The sequence below is a fragment of the Pyxicephalus adspersus genome, chromosome 5 (genome assembly GCF_032062135.1).
Source record: "Pyxicephalus adspersus chromosome 5, UCB_Pads_2.0, whole genome shotgun sequence".
Taxonomy (NCBI): Eukaryota; Metazoa; Chordata; class Amphibia; order Anura; family Pyxicephalidae; genus Pyxicephalus; species Pyxicephalus adspersus.
In genome coordinates this window covers 25737947-25749152 of record NC_092862.1, presented here as the reverse complement: position 1 = coordinate 25749152, position 11206 = coordinate 25737947, and the positions used below count along the sequence as shown (strand labels likewise).

Here is an 11206-nt window from a genome sequence, read left to right as displayed (position 1 = left end):
GGAGAGCACCCCATCACCTGTACCCCCATTACCCGGCAATAACACCTGTATACAAAGCACCTGTCCTCATGTTTCCCCATCTCTCCATATCCCCTGCCATAATACCAGTTCACCCAATCACCTGTCTGACACTTCCTTCACCCCCATTCCATCAGGCAATAATACCAATGCATTGCAATCACCTATCATTCTCTTTCTGAAACCCCCATCACATGTCTCCCTTCTATCCCCCTACATAACTACCAGTGCACCCTCTAATAAGGGTATGACACCGCAGAATAACCCTGACCGCTTATAATTCATTAAACACACAGACACATAACTTTCTTCCTGTGTGACAATCTATTTTCCCTGTCTCTCATATGCAGTTTCCCGGGCTTCAAGTTTGATTAGTGAAGCCCCGCCCACTTCTGGTTCTCTGGTTGCCAGCACTTACAGGTGCTTCTACTAGACTGAAACTAGTCCCTACTATGAATTAAAATTGCCCTCAAGAAACATGGCCGCCAAAGATGTCGCTGTATGATGACCCTTTAGCGTAGCCAATCAAGGCAGGAAGTCATAAAACGATTATAAAGCAATCCAAGCACTGGTGTGATCGTCAGCCAATAGAAGACTGATATTTCTTCATAATGCAGGGGCGGTGTCGGTGACGTCACTCAGTATGGCCCGTCAGTGTGGGTCTGTGTAGATCAGTGTAGGATGGAGGAAGAGGAGAGAGGATCGGAGGAGGCCATGCTGCTCAGGCAGCACCGTAAGGAGAAAAAGGATCTGCAGGGTGAGAGCATGGGGGAGGGGGGAACAGAGGAGAACCTGTCATGAGTCAGCTGTACTCTCCATTGCAGTTTTCAAGGTGTATGTAAACCATGAAGTTATCGAATAAGCACATTTGTTATTTATATGTACAGAAATATCTATAATGTTCATATAATCTAATCTATATGTTCATATATAAGTTCATATATAACATTTCTGGTAGCTGCAGATTCATTGATCATTGTCTGCTGCCCCCATTACCTGCTATGGTCCCTTTTATTTTTATTGCTGCTGGTGTTATAGGATGAACACTTTAGGTGAGTGATCCAGTAAACCTGGAAAGGATTCCTTAAAAGTCATTTGCTATTTGTTTGCAAATGTTTTCACTCCTGGACCGGATCCATTCCAGGTTTGCTGGATCACCCAGGTTCACCGATAAAAAAAAATGAAGTTTCTCCAGCCTTGCAGAGCTTTAATAAATCAGGCCATATGACAGCAGGTAAAGCTTAAAGAAGAACTAAACTAAAAAAAAAAAAAATACACTTACCTTCAATCCCCCAGGGCAGTCCGATCACTTCAGGGGTGTTCTGCGTCCTGCCATCTTTGTCTTCTCCTTTGGGTTCTTCTTCCTAAGTCACCCGACCCAGACATAAGATCGTGTGACGTAGGATGTAAAGTGAAAATGCTGAGTTTAGGTACGCTTTAATGTCTGTAATGGTTCCCCAGAATGCTGTATTATGTTATTACTTTTTGTGTAACATGTCCAATTTATTAATGAACCCTGTAATGTAATGCCTGCTGTTATTTATTTATGAAGCCAAAATCCAGAGCATGAAAAATTCTGTCCCTAAGAATGACAAGAAGAGAAGAAAACAGATGACGGAAGACATTGCCAAGCTGGAGGTTGAACTGGATGAGAAGCACAAACAAGAACTTGCAGCCCTGACGGAGACGCAGTCTGCCCACACAGAGACACAGTCTGCCCAGACAGAGGTGGGTTCATATTATGGGCACCAGGGAGGTTTTAGGGGAAGTCGTTACACTTGTATGATTGCAGGTTTTTGTGGATGTTCCTAAAATTAGGCAGCGTAATCATTCATGATTGATCACACCCATTGGCCTCAATATACTTCGGAGGAATGTGAAGGTGGCTGTACTTGCAATAGGAAGGCGTGTTGTGAGAGGACCAGTGGCAAATGTACTGGGATAATGCTATTCGGGCTCTACTGGGAATATTGTTACACAGTATTTATATAGTGCCGACATATTACGCAGTGCTTTAAAAAGTCCATAGTCATGTCACTAACTGTCCCTCAAAGGCGCTCACAATATAATGCCTCTATCATAGTCATATGTCATTATTGTAGTCTAAGAATAATTTTTTGTTGAGGGAAAGCCAAGAAAATTGCAGTGTCCAGAGAAAAACCATGCAGACGCAGGGATAACATGCAATCTCCTGGCCGAGATTCAAACTTGTGACTTGGTGCTGCAAAGGCCAGAGTGGCCATGGTGCCCATAAGGTTTTGTCTTAATTTCAGCCAGTTGGAAAGTCTAAACACCCTTTTGGACTGGAAGGAGTGACATTGTAAGCTCTGATACCATCTAACATGGAGCTTGAACACAGAGTTTGACGCCTTGTTCCAAATAAGAAACATACCATAGGGAAGTGGAGGATAAGTGGATCAGGTCACGGACTAGTGGAAGGCTTTGTTAGTTTTCCCCTGTGAAACCTTTTTACAGTAACACATTTATTTTGCTGCTGTCCCCCACTGCTGCTGCTCCCCCACATTACCTTTGTTCCCCTGTTACTTAATTATTATTACACAGTATTTATGTAGCACCATCATTGTACAAAGTCCATAGTCATATCACTAGCTGTCCCTCCAAGGGGCTCACAATCTAATGTCCTTAATATATATGTCATTATCACAGTCTATGGTGAATTGTGGGGGAAAGCCAAATAATCTAACTGCATGCTTTTGGAATGTGGGAGGAGAACCTGCAAACTCCATGCAGATAGTGTCCTGGCTGAGATTTGAACCTAGCGCTGCAAAGGCCAGAGCACTTACCTCTAAGCCACTATTCTTCCCGCACGGTGCTGCCTGTGTTTAATGTGCAGTTCCAAGTTGTGGCATTGCATAGTTACATCATAGGCACATTAAACATAAATGTTTTTAGACTTTTATTACACCTTCATGGCTATCCCCTCTATGACTTCTAAGCAAATATGTATGGGAATTTACTGTATGCATTTATGTCTTCCTAATAACTGTTTTATTTATTTTTAGATAAACAGTGTCACTAATGGAGTGACCGGTTTAGATCTTGGAGCTGAAGTACCTCCCCAGCAACCTCGTGTGTCTAAAGCACAAAAGAGGCGGGTAAGTGCTCTCCGTGCTTTAATATGAATGTTTGATATGATACCTGGTGAAATGTGTTGTCAGCATGGTGCAATGTTTGTGCAGGGATAACTGGGGAGTTTTAGTAAAGTAAAAAAAGATCAAAAGTATTCCAATGAACTTTGCTGGAAGGTTTTAATATAATTCAGAAGATGTTTTGTAATGGCTGTAGCAGCTAGAGGGATTCCTGAACTCGAATGCAGAGAAACTGATGAAAAATATAAGATTGTATCAGGTAATTTAGTCTACCAGCATCTAGGCAAAGTCAATGTATACATTATAGTGCACGACACCTGCTTTAACAATGCGATCGCTCAAAAATAATCCACTAATAATGTACACACACTAGATACGATCGTTTGAACGATGCAGGAAGTGACGTGTACCGGAGAATGATCCACGATCACTGAACGAGCCTACACACAATGGATAGCAAACACTCATCTCCCAAACAGATCGGCCAGGGCGGTCGTTAGTTTCCAGCGACATTCCTCGTTCATCAGCATCATTGTGCACTTTTCTTGTTAACAATTATCAAATGATCGATCGTTATAAGTTTGTACCTAACCTATAGATAATGGAAACAAATAAACATCGGTCTGCTTGATTATCCTTTAAAAGAAAAAAAAAAGACTTATGATGTAGCCTGATCACTTTTGCTTTTTTAGTTTTGCACAATAATGAATGCAAATGTGGTGTTCACAGCTGGCCTAAAGCCGAACTAAACCATCAAAACAAAAACATTGCTACCAGACAGGCCATTTATTGCAGAAGGGACAGGTGATGTCCAGTCTGGAACAAAATAAACATAGCTGCCTGATCACAATTTTTTAATTTAAACTCCTCTGTTTTTGCTCCGTCATCTGCAATTGGTCATATTCTGGTTGTCAGGATTTATCTTGATTGGCCAGGATAATGTAGTTCCTGTAAAAGTTCACTTAGTTCCAGCAGTCTCGGGGGGATGCAGTTATGCTTGATACATAACGGCATCCCACACTGAGCTGCTCATGTGCGCAGCTCAATGTACTACAAAAAGAAAATGTGAACAGGCAGATAAGTATGTTTTATTTCAGAATAGGCATCGCCTGTTCCCTTTACAATAAGAATCCTGCCTGTGTTCAATTTTTGTATGCCAAACTGTAGTTCTGCTTTAATATTGTGGAAACTTTTGCTGTTCCATGAAGTTGTTTTTACCGAGTTTAATCTTTTTCCAGGAGAAGAAGGCAGCTTTGGAGAAGGAGAGAGATGAGCGCATAGCAGAAGCTGAAATTGGGAATCTGTCTGGAGCTCGGCACCTGGAAAGTCAGAAACTTGCTGGTATATTGTCCGAGAGACAGCTGCAGATCAAACACATCCCATCAGATGGTCACTGCATGTACAGAGCTATCGAACATCAGCTGAAGGAGCGTGGTGCGGCTCTGACCATCTCCAATCTCCGGCACCAAACTGCAGACTATATGCAGAGCCATGCAGATGACTTCCTGCCGTTCCTAACCAATTCTTCCACGGGAGATATGTACACCCAGGGTGAGATATAATTAAGTTAAAATGTATTGATGATAAAAGTGTGAATCATCAACACATTGACATCTCTTTAGGCTTCTTTTTTAGTCCCAGAAAGAGAGTAACGTTTCAAAGCTAATAAAGTACTTTCATCATCTTTACTGCCCTATGAAGGGGCTGCTTTAAATGCTCTGAAAAGTTGCTTTTTTTGTGGTTAAATGATGTGTACCAAGTGCTGAACTGAAAATGCCTTTACGTTGTCCCCAGCAAAGAAGCCAAACATTGAGAGACAGAAATGCTTCAGGGGCAATGTATATCATTGCTGTTTTTTCTCTTTAGGGAATTGTGAGGGTTTTGCTTTTGTGGTTGGTCATATGCTAACTCATAAACCCCATGAGCTTGTCCCAGAGCTCCCAGTTAAAGTATATGTAAACTCCAGGATGTGGTGGCTACATTGCTTTTCTTTTATGTTAATGACTTTTTTCATTAAGCACAGAAAGTGCCTGTCGATCTTCATAGAATCGCAGTGTCCTCATCACATCCGGTGAGTCGAACAAAAATCACAAACGTGGTTATACTCCTTGTGTAAGCTACAAGTCCCCTCAACCCACCATGTAATGAGATGAATAATTGTAGAAATCTTAAAATCATAATTTATGTCACAACCAGAGTTCTTCTATAAATACAGTGGTGAAATCCGTTTTGCAACCCAGGGGCAGGATGTTTGTATTCCCATGATAACCAGGTGAAAATGGCTTACAGCTACCACGTGGAAGATTCATTTCTTAAAGTGACCCTTTCGGCACAGGCTCACTTATATGTAAAAGACGTCTGCATAAAGATTGTATATACTTTCTAGTGGCCCATGGCTCAATAAAATGCAGCTGCTCTACTGCTTGCCTGGATACTGGAGATATTCAACTATTTAGATAGAAAGAATACCAGGTTCCCCCAACAAAAGCTGTGATTGATCTCACTGACTTGTACATTCTGCAGTGAGAAATTCTTGGGCATTTATTTAATAGACAGTACAGAAGGGAAACCAGGGCAGCATTTCCATTTTTGCAAAAATTGGTATTTTAGGTATTTTTACTGTTTTTTTTTTTCTTGTTTTCTTCCCCATGCTCATTTAAGCTTTATTTTATTATTGGATCGCTATACTTAATATCCAGTAGAGGGCACTCCTGTCTAGGTTTTTTTTCTCTTCAACTGGTTTAAATTTGTGATTACCGGTAGGTTTAGGCTATGTATACACACGTGCAATAATTATCATTAGAAAACGAACGATTATCGACCGATCAATGAATATTCACGAATATTTTGATCGATCGTATAGTGCACAATTCTGTATATACTGTAACCATACAATCATTTAAATATAATCCACCAATTATGTACACACACTAGATACGATTGTTTGAACCATGCAGGAAGTGACATGTACAGGAGAAAGTGTATTACAGAACCATCCATCCATCTATGTACAAACAATAGATAATGAATGACTGTCGCCCAATCAGATCCACCGGGACGGTTGTTTGTTTCAAGCGACATTCCTTGTTTATCGACGTTGTGCACTTTTTTGTTAACAATTGTTGGACAATCTGTTGGTATTCGTTCGTTTTCAACGATAATTATTGCTCGTGTGTATGTAGCCTTAGTAAATTTTAAACCCCTGAGAATGTCAGTGCGTATGACAGCCTAATCCACTTAGTAGGATACTTTTGGCTGTTTTGATTTTATGCATTTAGTTTTTGTATTTTTTTTCTAATGTTATTTTGGGAGTCAGGGTGAATTCTGATAATGATGTGGATTTTGGAGAATACATTTCTCCTAAATCAATGCAAATTCTTCAACAATTCCTTTAACACAACTAAAGCTCTGATAACCTTTATCAACCTCTAAGACCTAAATATTAGGCTGAGGGTCTGTTTATCTTTTAGGTAGTTCAGAAAAATTATTTGGAATTGACTAAACATTTACAAATGAGACCCCTTATGAGGAGCTTTGGGTGTCCTACCTGTTTTAGCATAGATTAGTAAAAAAATTCCATCGTTGCTTGATGATAATTATTTAATATATGACAAACCAAGGAAATAAATTTGTGTTTTTTCATGGAGGAGAGGTGCATTCCATTTTTAGATCCTCTTAATTTGAATGACATATGTTATTGTATGATGGCATCACATTTTCTTTTGCAGATGAGTTTGAGAAGTACTGTGGTGAAATTGCAAACACCCCAGCCTGGGGTGGACAGTTAGAGGTAAGAATCCACTTTTTTTTGTTCTCCAGAGCTGTCCATTATTATCATTTTGTAGCACATCCCCCCCCCCCCTCATCTGCCAAAGATATCACCATTTTGGCATCAATTTAGTTATTGGCATGGAGTGGCACACATGCCTAGCCATGCCACCAGCTATTTGATTACCGTATTGGTCACTGTGACACTTATCAGAGGTCTGTCCTGAATGTAGCAAACTTTTGAACGTTCCTCTTGTTGATTTGAAGATATGCCCCTTTGTTCTTGGCTAAACTAAAATGCTGCCCTCTTGGACCTTTTTCACCTTGTCTGGGTTTGATATATCAAAGTCCTTTTTGAGATCCAGGGATCACTTTCTAATGTGGTATTGGCAAACCTATTGATTTCAGACCATTTCCTATACATCACCTACAGAAAGGTAATTGTATGAAATTGTCATTGCTAGGTTCAATGCAAACTATCTTGGAGAGTTGAATGTGGCTGGAAATGCATTAAACAGGAAGTTGCGTGTGTTTTAGGCTGTGATCTGATTATATTGGGTATTTAAGTCGATTTCTGCTCAGTTGCATTGTTTTCAGGATAGTGATAAAAGCTTTCTGAAAAGTTTCACTTGTTGCCTGGGAATTGCCATTTAGAGGGAGCCTGTAAACAGGTGCAAGGTAAAGTAACCAAGTCATGTCGTACTGTCAGGCTGTCATGTGGGGTGGGGTGTTGGCTTTATGTGAATCCCTACCCTAACCCACCAGACACTTATACCATGATAGCTGGTAATGGGAAGGTAAGACTCTAAGACCACTTCTCTGGTCATTCTAGATCAGGGGTGCCCAACAGGTGGATCGTAATCTACCGATAGATCGCAAAAGCAACGCAAGTAGATTGCGGAGCCCTGCCTTTCAAAAAACTACCGCGCACAGGAGTTAGGTCCATGTTTTTAATGTTTGTAGATCATTTTGACTTGGTCATTTTTAAAAGTATCTCGCAAGCCAAAAAACTGTGGGCACCCCTGTTCTAGACCATGTATCTGACCACCTTAGAGTGGTGCTATATGGTCTGCGTATGATGATTGGGCCATGTGAGGCATTCTCCGATGCAGACATTGATTCTCTGGATTTTTGGCAGCTCATAAATTCACATAATTTCACATGATGGAAGAACTAAATATAAATGTACTAGTTTCACTTATTTATTGACTTGGGTGAATATGTCTGCGTTTTGTTTGTTTGTTTTTTTTATTACAATGAATTTTTTTTTTTTTTGTTAATCAAGTGCTTGTTTTCTGTTTAAAGCTCAGAGCTTTGTCTCACATCCTGAAGACCCCAATAGAAGTCATCCAGGCAGACTCCTCTCCTATCATTGTTGGGGAGGAGTACTCAGGCAAGCCCATCACTGTAGTGTAAGTATTCTCTTGGCTAAGTTTTACCAGATGTTTACAGCCTACTAACAATGATATGATCACTGAGGTACTAAGCACAGAACTTTAAAGTGAACCTGACATGAAAATAAGGTTATATGTAGATACGTTTTACTGTTCCTTATTTTTCCTCTGTGCTGCCTGGGATCCCATGGTCTATCTGCACCAAAAAATCGGTTATGTGGCTTTAATGGCATCAAAGATTACAGTGGACACCTCTGCCATCTCGTAATAAATGGTGCTAGAATTAGAGGTGTTAACATTTATGTTCATTCTCTGTAGAGTGTGCACTGCTATTGGCCAGTCCTTGGTGGTCTGCTAGGAGTACACAAGTTTTATTTAAGGCTACAGAAACTTGATTGAACAAACAAGCACTGTACACACACAGCACCTGTTTCTTTTATGTAGAAAGAAGGAAAAAAGTGGCACCCCATTGTGCTCTCCTCCTTTAACCTCCTAGTGGTATTCCCGAGTCTGACTCGGGCTGGATTTTACATGCAAAAAGCGGTAATCGCGAGTCAGACTCGGGGTACCTAAAAGCAGAATAAAAACTCACTTACCTTGTTCCATCGCTGTCCCTCGGCGTCCTGCTGGTCCCCCAGGTCCTGGGGACACGTCTGCCTCCTCTGATGTCCAGCCGCGAAGTGCAGAGACGAGATCCGGCACTTAGCGGTGGGAAGTTAAAATCATTTTGTATTGGATTCAATACAAAATAGCTGTATTAAGTCCAGTTCAAAGAAATAATTATATATATATATTATGAATATTTCATATATATGCTTCTGTACAGTTATGTTACATTATACAATATAAATTTGTTTTAACAGAATTTTGTGGGTTTTTTTTTTTTTTTTTTTAAAGTTTATAGGTCTACAATGTAAAATACATTTCCATGCAAAAAATTGTACCGCTTTTTGCATGTAAATATGGCCAGAATCAGACCGCTAGGGAGGTTAACATGCATAGCGGTTGTTCCCGTTTATTGATATGCCATGGCAGATTAATGACATTTGGCAACCGCTGTACACATGTTGGATGATAAATGCCCAAAACAAATAGACATGGTCGTTATGGGTCACATTTCTGTGTGACGACACTAAATGCAGTAAATCCCAACACTTGTATAAAATTATTATTTGTGAAATGATATTCTATAAATCCTAGTATGGCATTAACACATTAAAATTATTTAAATATAGTTCAATATGATAATATATTATTATAATAATATAATATGTCAAACATAATGAACTGAAGTTTTCAATAATACAGAGAAATGTTACTACAATAAATACTATGTAAATGATTTTCTCATGGATACTGTTCTGCTGCCACCTCGTGTTCATTGTGCGTGCGTGCGTGTCAAAGCTCTACTCAAAAAATAAGTTATATCAGCCTAATTCATGTAATTAAAATTGGACATCAGTCCAATCTTATACACAAACTAATTTTAATAATTGTTGAATTATCTACACACTACAAATGGTATGGTGAAAAAGTCAGTTTTTAGGTATTACTGTTCTGGATCATGCAGATGTGCCATTCCTGCAAATCTGGAGTTTATGTACAGATTGTGTGTGTGTGTGTATATATGTATATATATATATATATATATATATATATATATATATATATATATATATATATATATATATATAATTTATTGTTAATGTGATGAATATTTGTTTTGTTTTTCATTTTTCCAGATATATGCGACATGCTTATGGACTGGGAGAGCATTATAACTCCATAGAACCACTAAGTGATCCACCTGCAGAATAATTTTTGTGCCATTCTCCTGTGTTTCCAGAATCCATCATGATTTACTATTCGATCTTTCACAATTTTAAAAGCTGAACGTACTGGTGGCGAACCAGCCAAATTACTTTACAGAACAACTGCCCATGAGCACTGACACTAAAGACTTCTGTGATCATACTACTAGTGAGTTGTTGGACCAACACTGGTTGTCATCACACTAGTGGTACATATTGATTTTTGCTTTCTTTGGTTTGCATCAAATAACCAGTTAACCATTATCATGGAGCAAAAAAAAAAAAATAGGGGAGCTGGAACCCCTTTTTTTTTTTTAATGTGGTCATCTATTCAGAGATGGGTCTGGTTTAGGTTTTTCACACACAGATCTAATTCACAGGACAATTTTACATAACTGATTCTAAACTATTAAAGCTGCACGGTGCAGTCAAGCAATTCTTCCACTGCATCTCCATTATAATTTATTTTCTGATGGAAAACTGGCATTGAGTACATGAAAGTGAAATCCAGGCAAAACTGAGTAGTAAACAATCCTTATGAACAAATTGATGTCAGCATTTTTAATACACTGTATTGAGTTCAGGAGAAAAGCTACTGATCTACAATCAATTTCAACCTGATATAAATCTATAACTGGCTTGTGATCTGAGCGACATACAAACCCAGCCAACCCGAGTGACGGGAATCGTTATACAGCTATGTCTACAGCTTCTGTTTACAACGGAGAAATACAAGAGGACAAAACCTGATTGTAATGAAATTTACTGGTGCTGATTGTCCTAAGTTTCTAAGTTTTTGTTTTTAAAGTATCAGGTAATCCTTGAAAAAGTTGGTAATAAACATCTTTTCCATCGAAAATAGTGTCCTTTTTTTTCTGGTTGGGAGTGTTGTAGTCTGCACTTAATCACCAGCCGAATAGTTTTTACAAATTGTTATTATCAACCAGGATTTATGTAGCGCCAACAAATTATGCAGTGCTATGTATCATAAATAGTGTGCGGGGCATTTAGTAGTAGAAAAAAACAAAATGATGTAGTAAATCATTTTATTCAATCACAACTTTTCTGGCAATTGATCACTGGTTTTTATGACTCTTTGGTATGA

The 11206-nt window shown here is 39.1% G+C and overlaps 1 protein-coding gene across 2 annotated transcripts; it reads left to right on the top strand.

The window, feature by feature from the left end:
* The first annotated feature begins 648 nt into the window (after positions 1 to 648).
* On the top strand, positions 649 to 10960 carry OTUD6B (OTU deubiquitinase 6B). 2 transcript variants are annotated; one of them, XM_072410936.1, is made up of 8 exons: positions 656 to 775; positions 1315 to 1448; positions 1571 to 1746; positions 3042 to 3134; positions 4367 to 4679; positions 6857 to 6918; positions 8202 to 8308; positions 10033 to 10960. In XM_072410936.1, the coding sequence occupies exons 2-8, from the start codon at positions 1436 to 1438 to the stop codon at positions 10106 to 10108; spliced, it is 840 nt and encodes a 279-aa protein (XP_072267037.1). In that variant the 5' UTR covers positions 656 to 775; positions 1315 to 1435; the 3' UTR covers positions 10109 to 10960. The 2 variants fall into 2 exon arrangements, with proteins under 2 accessions (XP_072267036.1, XP_072267037.1); XM_072410935.1 differs by lacking the exon at positions 1315 to 1448 and having other exon boundaries at positions 649 to 775.
* The last annotated feature ends 246 nt before the right edge of the window (positions 10961 to 11206 follow it).

Bases quoted from the DNA above. Each gene is read 5' to 3' on its own strand.
- OTUD6B (XM_072410935.1), top strand. From the start codon at position 700: ATGGAGGAAGAGGAGAGAGGATCGGAGGAGGCCATGCTGCTCAGGCAG. The intron at 4,680-6,856 runs GTGAGATATAAT...TTTCTTTTGCAG, and splicing joins GGGAGATATGTACACCCAGG to ATGAGTTTGAGAAGTACTGT. The intron at 6,919-8,201 runs GTAAGAATCCAC...TTCTGTTTAAAG, and splicing joins CCTGGGGTGGACAGTTAGAG to CTCAGAGCTTTGTCTCACAT.